This window comes from Pristis pectinata, chromosome 7 (genome assembly GCF_009764475.1).
Source record: "Pristis pectinata isolate sPriPec2 chromosome 7, sPriPec2.1.pri, whole genome shotgun sequence".
Lineage (NCBI taxonomy): Eukaryota > Metazoa > Chordata > Chondrichthyes > Rhinopristiformes > Pristidae > Pristis > Pristis pectinata.
The window spans coordinates 9,007,144-9,020,302 of NC_067411.1; the positions used below are offsets into that span (position 1 = coordinate 9,007,144).

The 13,159-nt window shown below is 45.6% G+C and overlaps 1 protein-coding gene across 1 annotated transcript in view; it reads right to left on the reverse strand.

Moving 5' to 3' along the window:
* aadat (aminoadipate aminotransferase) overlaps window positions 1-13,159 on the reverse strand; it is a 57,906-nt gene that overhangs the window by 41,084 nt on the left and 3,663 nt on the right. The window contains 4 exon segments of the mRNA XM_052019392.1: window positions 2,078-2,152; window positions 3,882-4,014; window positions 6,811-6,979; window positions 12,310-12,381. Coding sequence (XP_051875352.1) covers window positions 2,078-2,152; window positions 3,882-4,014; window positions 6,811-6,979; window positions 12,310-12,376 — 444 coding nt within the window. The 5' untranslated portion in view covers window positions 12,377-12,381.

The window sequence follows — 13,159 nt, forward strand, 5'->3', positions numbered from 1 at the left end:
AGTTGGGCCGAAGGGCCTGTTTCCAGGCTGTATGACTCTAATAAACCAATTACCAGATTCATCACCCTCTGTGAAGAAATTTCTCCTTATCTTAGTCCTAAACAGTCTATTCCTTATTCTCAAACTGTGCTCCTGGTCCTAGACTCCTTAGTCAGGAGAAACCACCTCCCTGTACCTAGCCTGTTAGCCATATTACTTCCATATTTCCCTATTGCCATCAAAGAAGGCCACTTCGGCACATCAAGGAAATGCCGGTTCACGGACCAATCCCACTTCCCACTAATTTTCCTTGTAAACTTATTCTTCCCACATTTACATTGACTCCATCCAGATTCTACCTCCTACCTACGCACCACAGGCAATATGCAATGGCCAGTTAACTGACCAACCTGAATGCCTTTGGGATGTGGGAGGAAACCAGAGCACTCCAAGTACAACATGTTGGTGAGGCCTCACCTGGAGTATTGTGTACAGTTTAGGCCACCGTGTTATAGGAAAGACGGCATTAAGCTGGAAAGAGTGCAAAGAAGATTCATGAGATGTTGCCAGGACTCGAGGACACGGGTTACAGGGAGAGGTTGGGCAGGCTAGGACTTTATCCCTTGGAATGTCAGAGACTGAGGGGTGACTTTATAGAGGTGTATAAGATCATGAAGGGCATAGATAGAGGAATGCACACAGTCCCTTTCCCAGGGAAGGGGATCTAAAAACTAGAGGGACCGTAGAGCTTTGATTATCTCGTGTTAATGGAGGTCAGGATTACTCTTGAGAATTGGCATAGATTTGATGGGTTGAATGGTCTCCAGGGTGAAGGAGCCCAGCCACGACTGTTGTTGTGTGGCACAGGCAACAGAATTCTGGGGAAGATGACCAAGGATTAGGGATGCCACTAGTACATGTCCCAAGGACTTCCAAGGAAAGGGAGCCTGGAGACATTCCCTCACCTAATGGACTTCCCTAGTACAGTCAAAGTTATAACGGAGGAAACACAGCAGACAATTTGCACACAGCAAGCTCCCACAAACTATAATAAGGTAATGAACAGAACGGATAATTTGCAGGACACACACTTGTCAGGCTGACAGGGAAAATTCAATTCTCCTTTCAACTGAGCAGGCAACTTCATATTTGAAAAATTATATTTCCTTCCGACATTGAAGGAGACCATTCAGCCCATCGAGCCCATGTTGGCTTTCAGAGCAATCCCATTCCCCCACTACTGGTATTGGTTTATTATTGTTACATGTACTGAGATACAGTGATAAACTTTGTATGTTTGCCATCCAGACAGATCTTTCCATACCCAAGTACACTGAGGTAGTAAAAAGGAAAACAAAATGCAGAATATAGTGTTACAGTTACAGAGGAAGTGCAGTCTAAGTAAACAATACATGTAAGGGCCAGAATGAGGTAGACTGAGAGATCATCTTTATCATACAAGAGGTTTGTTCAATACTCTTATAACAATGGGATAGAAGCTGTCCTTGAGCCTGGCGGTACGTGCTTTCAGACTTTTGTATCTTCTGCCCACTGGAAGGAGAATGACTGGGGTGGGAGGGATCCTTAATTATGCTGGCTGCTTTCCCGAGGCAGCGGGAAGTGTAGACGAGGGACAGTGGAGGGGAGGCTGGTGTTCGTGATGGTCTGGGCTGTGTCCACAACTTCAGCATTCCAGATTCCAGCATCTGAGGTCCTTTGTTTCCCTGCAATTTCTTGCGGTTTTGGGCAGAGCAGTTGCCATACCAAGCTATAATGCATCCCAATAGGATTCTTTCTATGGTGGATCAATAAAAATTGGTGAGGGTCAACGGGGACATGCCGTATTTCCTCAGCCTTCTGAGGAAGTAGAAGCACAAGTCATGAGGCAGATATGATAGTGGCACTTAAAAGACTCTTATACACGCACATGAATGTGCAGAGAATGGAGGGATTTGGACCACGTGCAGGCAGAAGGGATTAGGCGACATTAGCTTCAATAGTTCGGCACAATATCATGGGCCAAGGGGACTGTTACTCTGCTGTGACCGAAAGGGAGTAAAAGTGGTCTCTCACTAATAAGACCTTGAAAACTTCTTACCGAGGCGAGTGTCCCAGGATACGTGGGGCAGTCCAGAAGGATGGAGTCTCCAGGGCTGATGAGCATCTCAAACACCTAGGAAAAAGGAAAGAATGAAGGGAAGTTATTGTTTAGCCACAGGAAGGAGGATTAGGGAGTCTAATACCAGAGGGCATGCATTTAAAGTGATAGGGGATAAGTTCAAGAGAGATGTGCAGAGCAAGTTTTTTTTTACACAGACAGCGGTGGGTGCCTGGAATGTGCTGCCTGGGGTGGTGGTGGAGGCAAAATACGATAGGGATGTTCAAGAAGCTCTTAGATAGCCACATGAAGATGAGGGAAATGGTAGGATGTGGACATTGTGTAGGCATAAGGGATTAGTTTAGTTGGGCATTTTATTACTAATGTAATTGGTTCGGCACAACATTGTTCTATGTTCCACACACACCTTCCTGGATATTGTAATCACACTGCAATAGGAAGCACGTGGAGGCTTTGGAGAGGGTGCAGAAGAGGTTTACCAGGACGCTGCCTGGACTAGAGGGCATGTGCTACAAGGAGAGGTTAGACAAACTTGGGTTGTTTCCTCTGGAGTGGTGGAGGGAGACTGATAGAAGTTTATAAAATTATGAGAAGCATAGATAGGGTAGACAGCTGGTATCTTTATTCCCCAGGGTCGAAATGTCTAATACCAGGGGCATGCATCCCCCCCACCATTCTTCGCCTTACCATATGAGCACCACCTTTGATCCTTTCTCTTTGCCCTGTTTGTCCAGTTTTCCCTTTTTAAATCAGATGAGGGTGTCACCGGTAAGGCCAGCATTGATTACTCATCCCTTGATAAGGCGGTGTGTTCCTGCTTCTTGAACCATGAAGCCATGAATTACATTCAGTGATGGGCTACGCACCTTCATGTTAGTTTATCACTGTGTTTTACAGTACACTCACCAACTTTTATTGATGCACCATAGAAAGCATCCTATCTGGATGCATCGCGGCTTGGTATGGCAACTGCTCTGCCCAGGACCGCAAGAAACTGCAGAGAGTTGTGGACACAGCCCAGCGCATCATGGAAAGCAGCCTCCCCTCCTTGGACTCTGTCTATACCTCTCGCTGCCTTGGTGAAGCAGCCAGCATAATCAAAAACCCCACCCACGTGGGTTATTCCCTCTTCTCTCCTCTTCCATCGGGTAGAAGATACAGGAGCCTGAGGGCACGTACCACCAGGCTCAAGGACAGCTTCTATCCCACTGTGAAAAGACTATTGAATGGTTCCCTTATACGATGAGATGGACTCTGACCTCACGATCTACCTTGTTGTGACCTTGCACCTTATTGCACTGCACTTTCTCTGTAGCTGTGACACTTTACTCTGTACTGTTACTGTTTTTACCTGTACTACATCAATGCACTCTGTACTAACCCAATGTAACTGCACTGTGTAATGAATTGACCTGTACGATCGGTATGCAAGACAAGTTTTTCACTGTACCTCGGTACAAGTGACAATAATAAACCAATACCAATCTATGCTTATTTTTAAAAGCTTCAGTCACTGTCTTCTGTTGACAGAGAGACCAACGTGGTCAGGGTTATGGAGACACAGGAGAAACTGCAGATGCTGAAAATCTGGAGCAACACACACAAGATGCTGGAGAAACTCAGCGGGTCAGGCAGCATCTGTGGAGGGAAATGAACAGTTGACGTTTCGGGCCGAATTGGTCCTGAAGAAGGGTTCTGACTAGACCTGTTGAGTTCCTCCAGCATTTTGTGTGTGTTGTTCAGGGTTACGTGCAGCTATTTTGTTCCTTCCAGTTTCTCTCACCTTGCTGAGGCCCTCCTGACTGCCACTGGTAATGCATAACTCCATCTGCCCTTGTTCAGGGCTGTAGTTAGTGGTTGGGGGATTGTGAAGACGTTTCTGCAGATCCTTCATCCAGGAAATTAACTCTGGAATTCTGCAAAACATAAGAACTAACTTTGAATCCCTGTCAAGCAAGAAAATAGGAACAGGAGGCCACTCAAGCCTGCCTCGCCATTTAACCTGATCTTGGCTGATCTGCGCCAGGCCTCAACTCTTACTTTGTGCCAGCTCCACATTGCCCTCAATTACCTGATCTTTCACAAATTTATTTACTCCCTCTTTCAATGCATTTCCAACAATCTAGACTCCATAGTTTTCTGGAGTAAAAAATTCCAGAGTGATTGCTCAGAGGAGAGAAAGAGGCTTAGATTTTAAAATTCTCTTGTATTCATATCCTGCCATGGCCTTGTTTCCCTTCAGGCCCTGCAATGTCCTAAGTTCTCTGCAGCCCCTCATTTTGGGCCTCATGCACATCCCCAGTTTTGAATGTGCCACCAATGCTGGCCATGCCTTCAGTAGCCCTAGGCCCCTGGTTCAGGAATTCCCTTTTTAAATCTCTCCAGATTCCCAGGGTAGGGGAGTCTAAAACCAGAGGGTAGAGATTTAAGGTGAGAGGGGAAGGATTTAAAAAGGGACCTGAGGGGCAACCTTTTAACACAAGAGGGTGGTGTGTATATGGAACGAGCTACCAGACAAAGGCATACAGGGTAGTTCAATTACTATGCTTAAAAGACATTTTGACAGGTACATGGATTGGATAGATTTAGTGGGATACGGACCAAATGCGGGGAAATGGGACTAGCTCAAGTAGACACCTTAGTCGGCAAGGATGAGTTGGGCCGAAGGGCCTGTTTCCGAGCTGTATAACTCTATGACTCTAACTCCCCTCCCCTCCTTGAAATCCACCAGTTCGCCGAGATTTTGATCACCTTTTCCGAAGTCTCCTGGCATGGTTCATGTTAAATATTGTCTGACCGCCTTCCAGATCTTTGGCAGCTGAAGGCAGGATGACAAGTGATGGGACGATGATGATTTTGTTGAGTTTTGCATGTTAGAAGGGGAAGCTGGGGTAATTAGCTGGGGACATCACTGATAAGGTCAGCATTTATTTATGAATAGAAGGTAGGCGGTTTAGGACCAAGATGGGGGGTGGGGGGGAGGAGGGGGGCTTTTTTCTCTCTGAGGGTAGTGAATTTTTGGAACTTTTTTAATCCCAGAATCTGTGGAGGTTCAATTATTGATTGCATTCAACATATTTAAGATCAATACATTTTTAGAGATTACAGGAATCAAGGAATATGGAGACAGGAGGAAAATGGTATTGAGGTTTAAGATCAACTATGGCCTAGTTCAATGGCAAAGCAGGAGCGAAGTGCCAAATGGCTAAGTCTTGTTCCTATTCATATTGTTCAGTCTCCGTGGTTTTTAATGCCTTAGGAAGGATCTATTTCCATAACCTCTATAATCTATTTATGCCCTTCCTAATTTTATACACCTTAACTCAGTCTTTTGCAGCTTTCTCTGTCCCAAAGAAAACAACCCTGGCTTGTCATAGAGTCATACAGCTTGGATACAGGCCCTTTGGCCCAACTTGTCCATGCCAACCATAGTGCCTGCCAAGCGAGTTTGATTTGCCTGCATTTGGCCCATGTCAATCGGAGCCCCTCCCATCCATGTACTTATCCAAATGTCTTTTAAATGGTGTTATCGTACATGCCTCAACCACTTCCTCTGGCAGCTCGTTCCATATACGGACCACCCTCTGTACAAAGAAGTTACCCCTTAGGTCCCTTGTAAATCTTTACCCTCTCACCTTAGTTTTTGATCTGTTTTCCCTAGGAAAAAGATGGTATGTGCTTACCCTATCTATGCCCCTCATCTTTATAAGATGACCTCTCAGTGTCCTACGCTCCAAGGAATAAAGTGCTAGCCTGCCTAACCTCTTCCTATAACTCAGGCCCTCGACTCTTAGCAACATCCTTGTAAATCTTCGAACTCTTTCCAGCTTAATGTCTTTAAGCTGATATACTCTTACTGATATCAGCTTCTTCTAGATGCAGATTATAGGAACACCCCCTTATATTCTGCCTTGTTAGTCTCCAACCTGATGGCATCAACATCGATTTCTCTAACTTCCCGTAAACACTCCTCTCTGTCCCCTTTTTTTCTCTTCTCCCACCAGCCCCCAACACCCCTTCCCTTTCCCCTCCCCCACCTTCTCGATCTGCCCATCACCCACACATTTCTCCCTCCGGTTCCCCTCCCCACCTCCTTCCCTTTATTCCATGGTCCACTGTCCTCTCCTATCAGATTCCATCTTCTTCAGCTCTTTGTCACTTCCACCTATCACCTCCCGGCTTCTTGCATCAGTCCCACTCTCCCCCACCCCCCCCCCCCCTCACCTGCCTATCACCCCTCACCTGGATCCACCTCTCACCTGCCAGGTCTCACTCCACCCCTTCCCCTCACCTTTGTACACTGACTATCTCCCTTCTTCCTTTCCAGTCCTAATGAAGGGTCCCAACCTGAAACGTCAACTGCCCATTTCCCTCCATAGATGCTGCCTGACCCACCTTTTTGTGTGTTACTCCAGATTTCCAGCACCTGCAGTCTCATGTGTCTCTACCTCCATCTCCCTGCTTCCATTCCGCTTTTCTCCCCCTCCCTCTCTCGTATTCTTTGTCCCCTCCTTTCCCTTCCCATCTCCCTCACTTTCTACTCCCTCATCAACCTTCTCCCTCTCTCTCCCCATCACTTTATTTCCCACCACCCCCTTCCCTCATTTTCCATCTCTTATAGCTTTTTATAGCTCAGTGTAAACGCTGCGTGACTGGACATTTCCTAGGAAGGACAGACCCTGCCAGAGATGACAGATGTCGTCTCTCATTACCCTGCTGAAGCGGAGTATTGCAGAGCTCGTTTCATTGTCTCCTGGCCAAACGTGATGTTCAGTCCACCCTTTATAGTGAAGTGGGCGCACTCAAAGGGGAACATGTCGGGGTTTGGCATTCCAGTGGCGAGGGAGATCATGGTCGGCGGACTCCTCTGCAGGACCTCGGCTGGAAACAAGCAGAGAAAGATTCCAGGTCACCAGGCCATTGTTTGCAACTTGTATTAACACCCTGCTGGGGATAGCAGGGAATCCTATGGTAATTTGGAATTGTTTACTGTTGTCATATGTTGAGAGATACGGTGAAAAGCCTTTGTCGGCGTGCCATCCAGACAGATCATTCCATGCATAAGTACATCAAGGTTGTACAAAAGGGGGAAAAAAAACCAGAATGCATAATATAGTGTGACAGTTACAGAGAAAGTGCAGTGCAGGGAGACAAGTAAAGTGCAAGGCCATGAAGAGGAAGACTGAGAGATCAAGAGTTCATCTTTATCGTATAGTAGGATAAGATGGACTCTTGACCTCACAATCTACCTTGTCATGGCCTTGCACCTTATTGCCTACCTGCACTGCACTTTCTCTGTAACTGTAACAATTTATTCTGCATTCAGTTATTGTTTTTCCCTGTACTACCTCAATGCACCATTGTAATGAAGTGATCTGTATGGACGTTATGCAAAACTGTACCTTGGTGATAAACCAATTTACCAAGAGGTCTGTTCAAGAGTCTTATAACAGTGGGATAGAAGCTGTCCTCAAGCCCGGTGGCACGTGTTCTCAAGGGCTGAAAAGGGAGGTTGGAGGAAAGAGAGGAAGGGAGAGTGAAAAGAGAGGGAGGGGGAGGTGGAGGGGGAAAGGACAGAGAGGGGGAGAGGAAAGAGAAAGAAAGAGGAGAGAAAGAGGAAAGAAAGAGAGGAGAAAGAAAAGAAAGGAGAGAAAGAGAAGAGAAAGAGAAAGAAAGAGAGGAGAAAGAAAGAGGAGAGAAAGAGAAAGAAAGAGAGGAGAAAGAGAAAGAGAAAGAAAGAGAGAGAAAGAGAAAGAAAGAGGAGAGAAAGAGAAGAGAAAGAGAAAGAAAGAGAGGAGAAAGAAAGAGGAGAGAAAGAGAAAGAAAGAGAGGAGAAAGAGAAAGAAAGAGAAGAGAAAGAGAAAGAAAGAGAGGAGAAAGAGAAGAGAAAGAGAAAGAAAGAGAGGAGAAAGAGGGAGAGGGAAGAGGGGCTTAAGAGAAGGAGAGGGGATAAAGAAAGGGGAGATCAGAGGAGGAGAAAGAGGAAGGAGAAGATGGAAAAAGAGGTAAGGGGTGGTGGGAAAGGGAGGGGGTGAAAGAGGGAGAAGGTTGTTAAGGAGGGAGCAGGAGGGTGTAGAAAGTGAGGGAGATGGGAAGGGAAAGGAGGGGAGAAAGAGAATATGAGGAAGGGAGAGAGGAGAAAACAGGAATGGAAGCAGGGAGATGGAGGTAGAGACACACGAGACTGCAGGTGCTGGAAATCTGGAGTAACACACAGAAAGGAACTTGGCGGGTCAGGCAGCATCTATGGAGGGAAATGGACAGTTGACGTTTCAGGTTGGGACCCCTCATTAGGACTCGAAAGGAAGAAGGGAGATAGTCAGTGTAAAAAGGTGAGGGGAAGGGGTGGAGTGAGAACTGGCAGGTGAGAGATGGATCCAGGTGAGGGGCGATAGGCGAGGGTGTTAGGGGGGGGGGGGGGGTGGGGGGGGGGGGAGAGTCGGAATGAGGTGAGAAACTGGGAGGTGATAGGTGGAAGTGACAAGAGATGAAGAAGATGGAATCTGATAGGACAGTGGACAGGGAAGGAGGTGGGGAGGGGAACCAGAGGGAGGAATGTGTGGGTGACGGGCAGATCGAGAGGGTGGGGGAGGGGAATGAGAAGGGGTGATGGGGGCTGGTGGGATAAGAGGTTAAAAAAAAGGGGACAGAGGGGAGTGGTTACGGGAAGTTAGAGAAATCAATGTTGATAAGATTCTTTATTAGTCGCATGTACATCGAAACACACGGTGAAATGCATCTTTTGGGTAGAGTGCTCTGGGGGCAGCCTGCAAGTGTCGCCACGCTTCTGGCGCCAACATAGCACGCCCACAACTTCCTAACCCGTACGTCTTTGGAATGTGGGAGGAAACCGGAGCAGCCGGAGGAAACTCATGCAGACATGGGGAGAACGTACAAACTCCTTACAGACAGCGGCGGGAATTGAACCCGGGTCGCCAGCGCTGTAATAGCGCTATGTTAACTGCTACACTACCATGATGCCGTCAGGTTATAGATTACCAAGACGGGATATGAGGTGCTGTTCCTCTAATCTGTGTCTAGCCACAACTTGGCAGTAGAGGAGGCCATGGACAGACATGTCGGTGTAGGAATGGGAAGTGGAATTAAAATGGCTGGCCACTGGGAGATCCCAGATGGTATGGTGGACGGAGCGAAGGTGCTCGATGAAGCGATCCCTCAATCTGCGTCAGGTCTCAATGACGTAGAGGAGGCCAGTCTGGATGCAATAAATGACACTGATGGATTCACATGTTAAAGACTGGAAGGACTGTCTCGGGCCCTGAACGGTGGTGCAGGGGCAGGTGTAGCACTTAGTGCGGTTGCAGGGATAAATGCCTGGAGGGGATCGGTGGGGAGGGACGAGTGGACAAGGGAGTCACAGAGAGCACGATCCTGTGGAAAGCCGGGGCGGGGGGGGTGGGGCTGGGGGGAAGATGAGCTTGTGCATATTAGGTGGAAAGAGGGAGAGAAAGACGAAGAGTAGGGGGAAGAAATAGAGGGAGTGGAGAGAAAGAGGGAGAAGAAAGGGAGAGCAAAAAGGAAGAGAGGGAGAGAGAGAGAGCGAGACAAAATGTGGAAGGAGAGAAAGAAAACAATGTGGGAGATGGATTGGAGGTAGGTAAGAAAAACATTACAGAAAGTAGGGTATAAAAGGAATATATACTATACTATTACAGGTACATGGATAGGAAAGGTTTAAGAGGGATATGGGCCAACACAGGAAATGGGACTAGCTCAGGTGGACAACTTGGTCAGCGTGGACAAGTTGGATCGAAGGACATGTTACTGTGCTGTATGACTCAGTGCAGTAAAAGAGCGGGGAAAGAAAGAGAGAGAAGGGGCAAGAGAAACAGATGAACGAGGTGAGACAAAAGAGAAAAAAAAAACATGTAAAAGTGGTCATTACACTGAAACAGAGAATTAGACCTGATCTGTAGGCCAGATAGCTTATCAGTGATGAATTAACCTATGGACACTAATCTGTGACAAAATTAAATGGTACTGAAATATCTTGTTTAATAAATGAAAACCAGGATAAAATCATTAAAAGCAAACCATGTTTGACTAACTTGATTAATTAGATTTGGGTACATGAGACACAGTATCAAAGTCTGGAGCAATGTACTGAAGTGTGAGGAGAGTGGTAACAGACTGTCTAGTCAAGTGGATAGACACAAGGCTGTAGGTATTAAATGCTGGCAAGTGTGAGGTGATTTTGTGAAGAGAGCTGTAAATTAACTAGTCGAATTTTTGAAGAGGTGTATGGACAGGACTATCTGAGAGAGTGCAGGACTCCTAACCCAATGTACAAGTGATAATTATTAATCACTGGTTACAGCTCAGTGCATATTCTTCCCAATCAGTGGATAAAGAAATTTCTCCTGAATTCCTTCATGGATTTATTAGCTACTACCCTGTATTTTATGATTCCATAGTTTAGGTCAATCTCAAACAACAGCTTTGAGAAACATCCTTCTATGTCTACTCAATCAAATTTCTCAATACAATTGAACACCTGTGTCAGGTTACCTCATGATCATCTCTTTTCTGGAGTAAAGAATTATAGTCTGTTCAGTGCAAAGAATTTTATAACTTTTCTCAAAAAATTCAATTCTGATCTCTGGTGCTGTCTGTGTGGAGTTTGCACGTTTTCCCTGTGACTGCATGAGCCTCCTCCAGGTGTCTGTGGGCTTGTACCAGATGTTAGTGGCTTATCCTCCGAGATGGAGACAGAGAGATCCAGAAAGGAAAGAGTCAGAGATGGACTACGTGAAGACAGAAGCAGGGTAGAAATTGGAGGCAAAAAGGAAGCAGCACTAATGTAGTTGTCAAGGTACTTGGGCAGTGAACCTAAGCCGGACTGAAACAAAGACCATTCCACACATTCCACAAAAAGACAGAGGAGTAGCTTGGGCCCATGTGAGTGCCATAGCAACACCTTTGAACTGGAAAATGTGAATGGAGTTGTTTAATGGGAGGACAAGTTCAGCCAGGCGAATTAGTTTGTTGGCAGAAGGCAACTGTTGGGCCTCTAAATTAAGTAGATGATAGATTTTTTCTATTACTTAGTGCTCAAATGTCCAAAGCAAAGATTTTCAATATTTTTTGGCTATTAATATTTACCTCAGCACCTGTCAATTATTGCTAGGATTAACACTCCGGATATAATGGCTTTATCATAAAAACTTTATTCTTTCCACATCAGAATCCAAAGTTATGTGTCATCATTTTAATACATGACCAAAGTGAATTCTGGTTCAATCAATGTGGTAGAGATCATAAATTAGAAACAGCCATAATAAAACAGTAGTTAATTATTGGATTAGCAACCCAGAAGTTTGGACTACTGATCCAGAAACTGGAATTCAAATCCTATCCTGGCGACTGAGGAATTTAAATTCAGTTAATTAAATAATAGGTGGAATACAAAATACGTGGTTGGTCGCTGTACACAAAGAAAAGTGGCTTAGAAATGTGGCATGGATCTTTCCCCCCCACAAAGCTGTGCAAATGAAAATCTATTCTCTCTTAAGTGAAATTAATTTGTGACGATTACTGGGATGAATCACACCAGTCCAAAAATTTGACCAGGTATTTCTGGTCACAAGTTGTGTTTGTGGGTCAGAGAGACAGACAACAACGTCAATGCTTCTTCAGAATGCTGCTCAGGACATTAGTCCGCATTGTTTTGTGTCATGCCTGCCATTCCGAGCCTACAGTGGAGAAACCACTCAAGTAGTTGCCCTTACTTGTTGCAGTATTTACAGTAAAACTCCGATAATCCAGCAAACCTTGGGACTTTGGTTTGTGCCGGACTACTGGATATTACTCTTATTACTCCAACACACTTTACTTATATGTTACACAGAAAATACATTTAAGAATAACCATAATGAATTTTCCCATGAACCCGGTCAGTTCAAAGGGAGCAGGAAACTACGTCCCGGCGAGTTCAAAGGGAGTCAGAACTCAGTGGGTTTCAGCTTGTCAAACAAGGTGAAACAAGCAAACACTCTGGATTCTGGTCAGCATTCTGGTCTCCCGCCGTTCAGCTGGCCCACACTCTCATTAGTGCAAGCCAACCTCGCAAGCACATGGATCCGTGCGGAATGTGGATGAGCTACAGGACCAGCAATGAAAATGAACAAAGGAGCAGGTTTGAGGGCCCCAATGGTCAACTCTGGCATCGACACAATTGTTAGGCTACTTACTCAGTGCTCTGATGGGTGATACCCTCCTAGCCGCACTCACTGTGTTGATAAATCTCGAGTAGTTCATGTTACCTGCAAAGTAAGTTTTAGCAACGTGATCTAGAATTAAAAGACAAACTAAATCTGCGGAGAGAGAAACCTGGTTAACAGATCAAGTCAATGACCATTTATCAGAACTTTCTCAACCAGTGTCTTTCTCAATCTGTGGTTGCAGTGTCAATATTCCAGGGAAAAGCAATAAGTTACCAGACTAGCAATGACCGTGGAGCTGAAGAGTTCAAAACCTACTCTGGCAAACGGGGAATTTAAATTCAAGTCATTAAATAAAACTGGAACTTAAGAATAAAGTAATTGGCCTCAGTAACAGTAGCATGAAGGTAAGGGTTGTCACAGATCTGCCAACCTTACGTGTTCTGGACTATATGTTACTCCTTACCCACTAACACTGTGGACTCCAGCCTGCCATCTGAAGTCGCCGCCCCAATCAACACGGGGGCAACAAATCCTGATCTTGCTCACATTTGAGAACGACTGTATTCTTCTGATCCAATGTTCAGGATGACAGGAGCTTCTCAAATGGAGACCACCTCCCTTTCTCTGGTGAAGTCTTGGAGTGAAATAGTATCTTTTTTTTAAAAACACAGAACGCCACAAAGGGTTAACAGCACAGATACAGACCCCAACTGGGAGAGCTGGTGCTTTGTTCCACTAGGGCATTTTTCTAGCCCGCTAATAACATAATCGCAACGCATTCACCTGCCTTCCCCTTGAATGCATCCTTGCCTTTCACCTCAATTGCTCCATAGTACCCACAAGTTCCACATTCTTGCTGCTGTCTAGGAGAAATCAA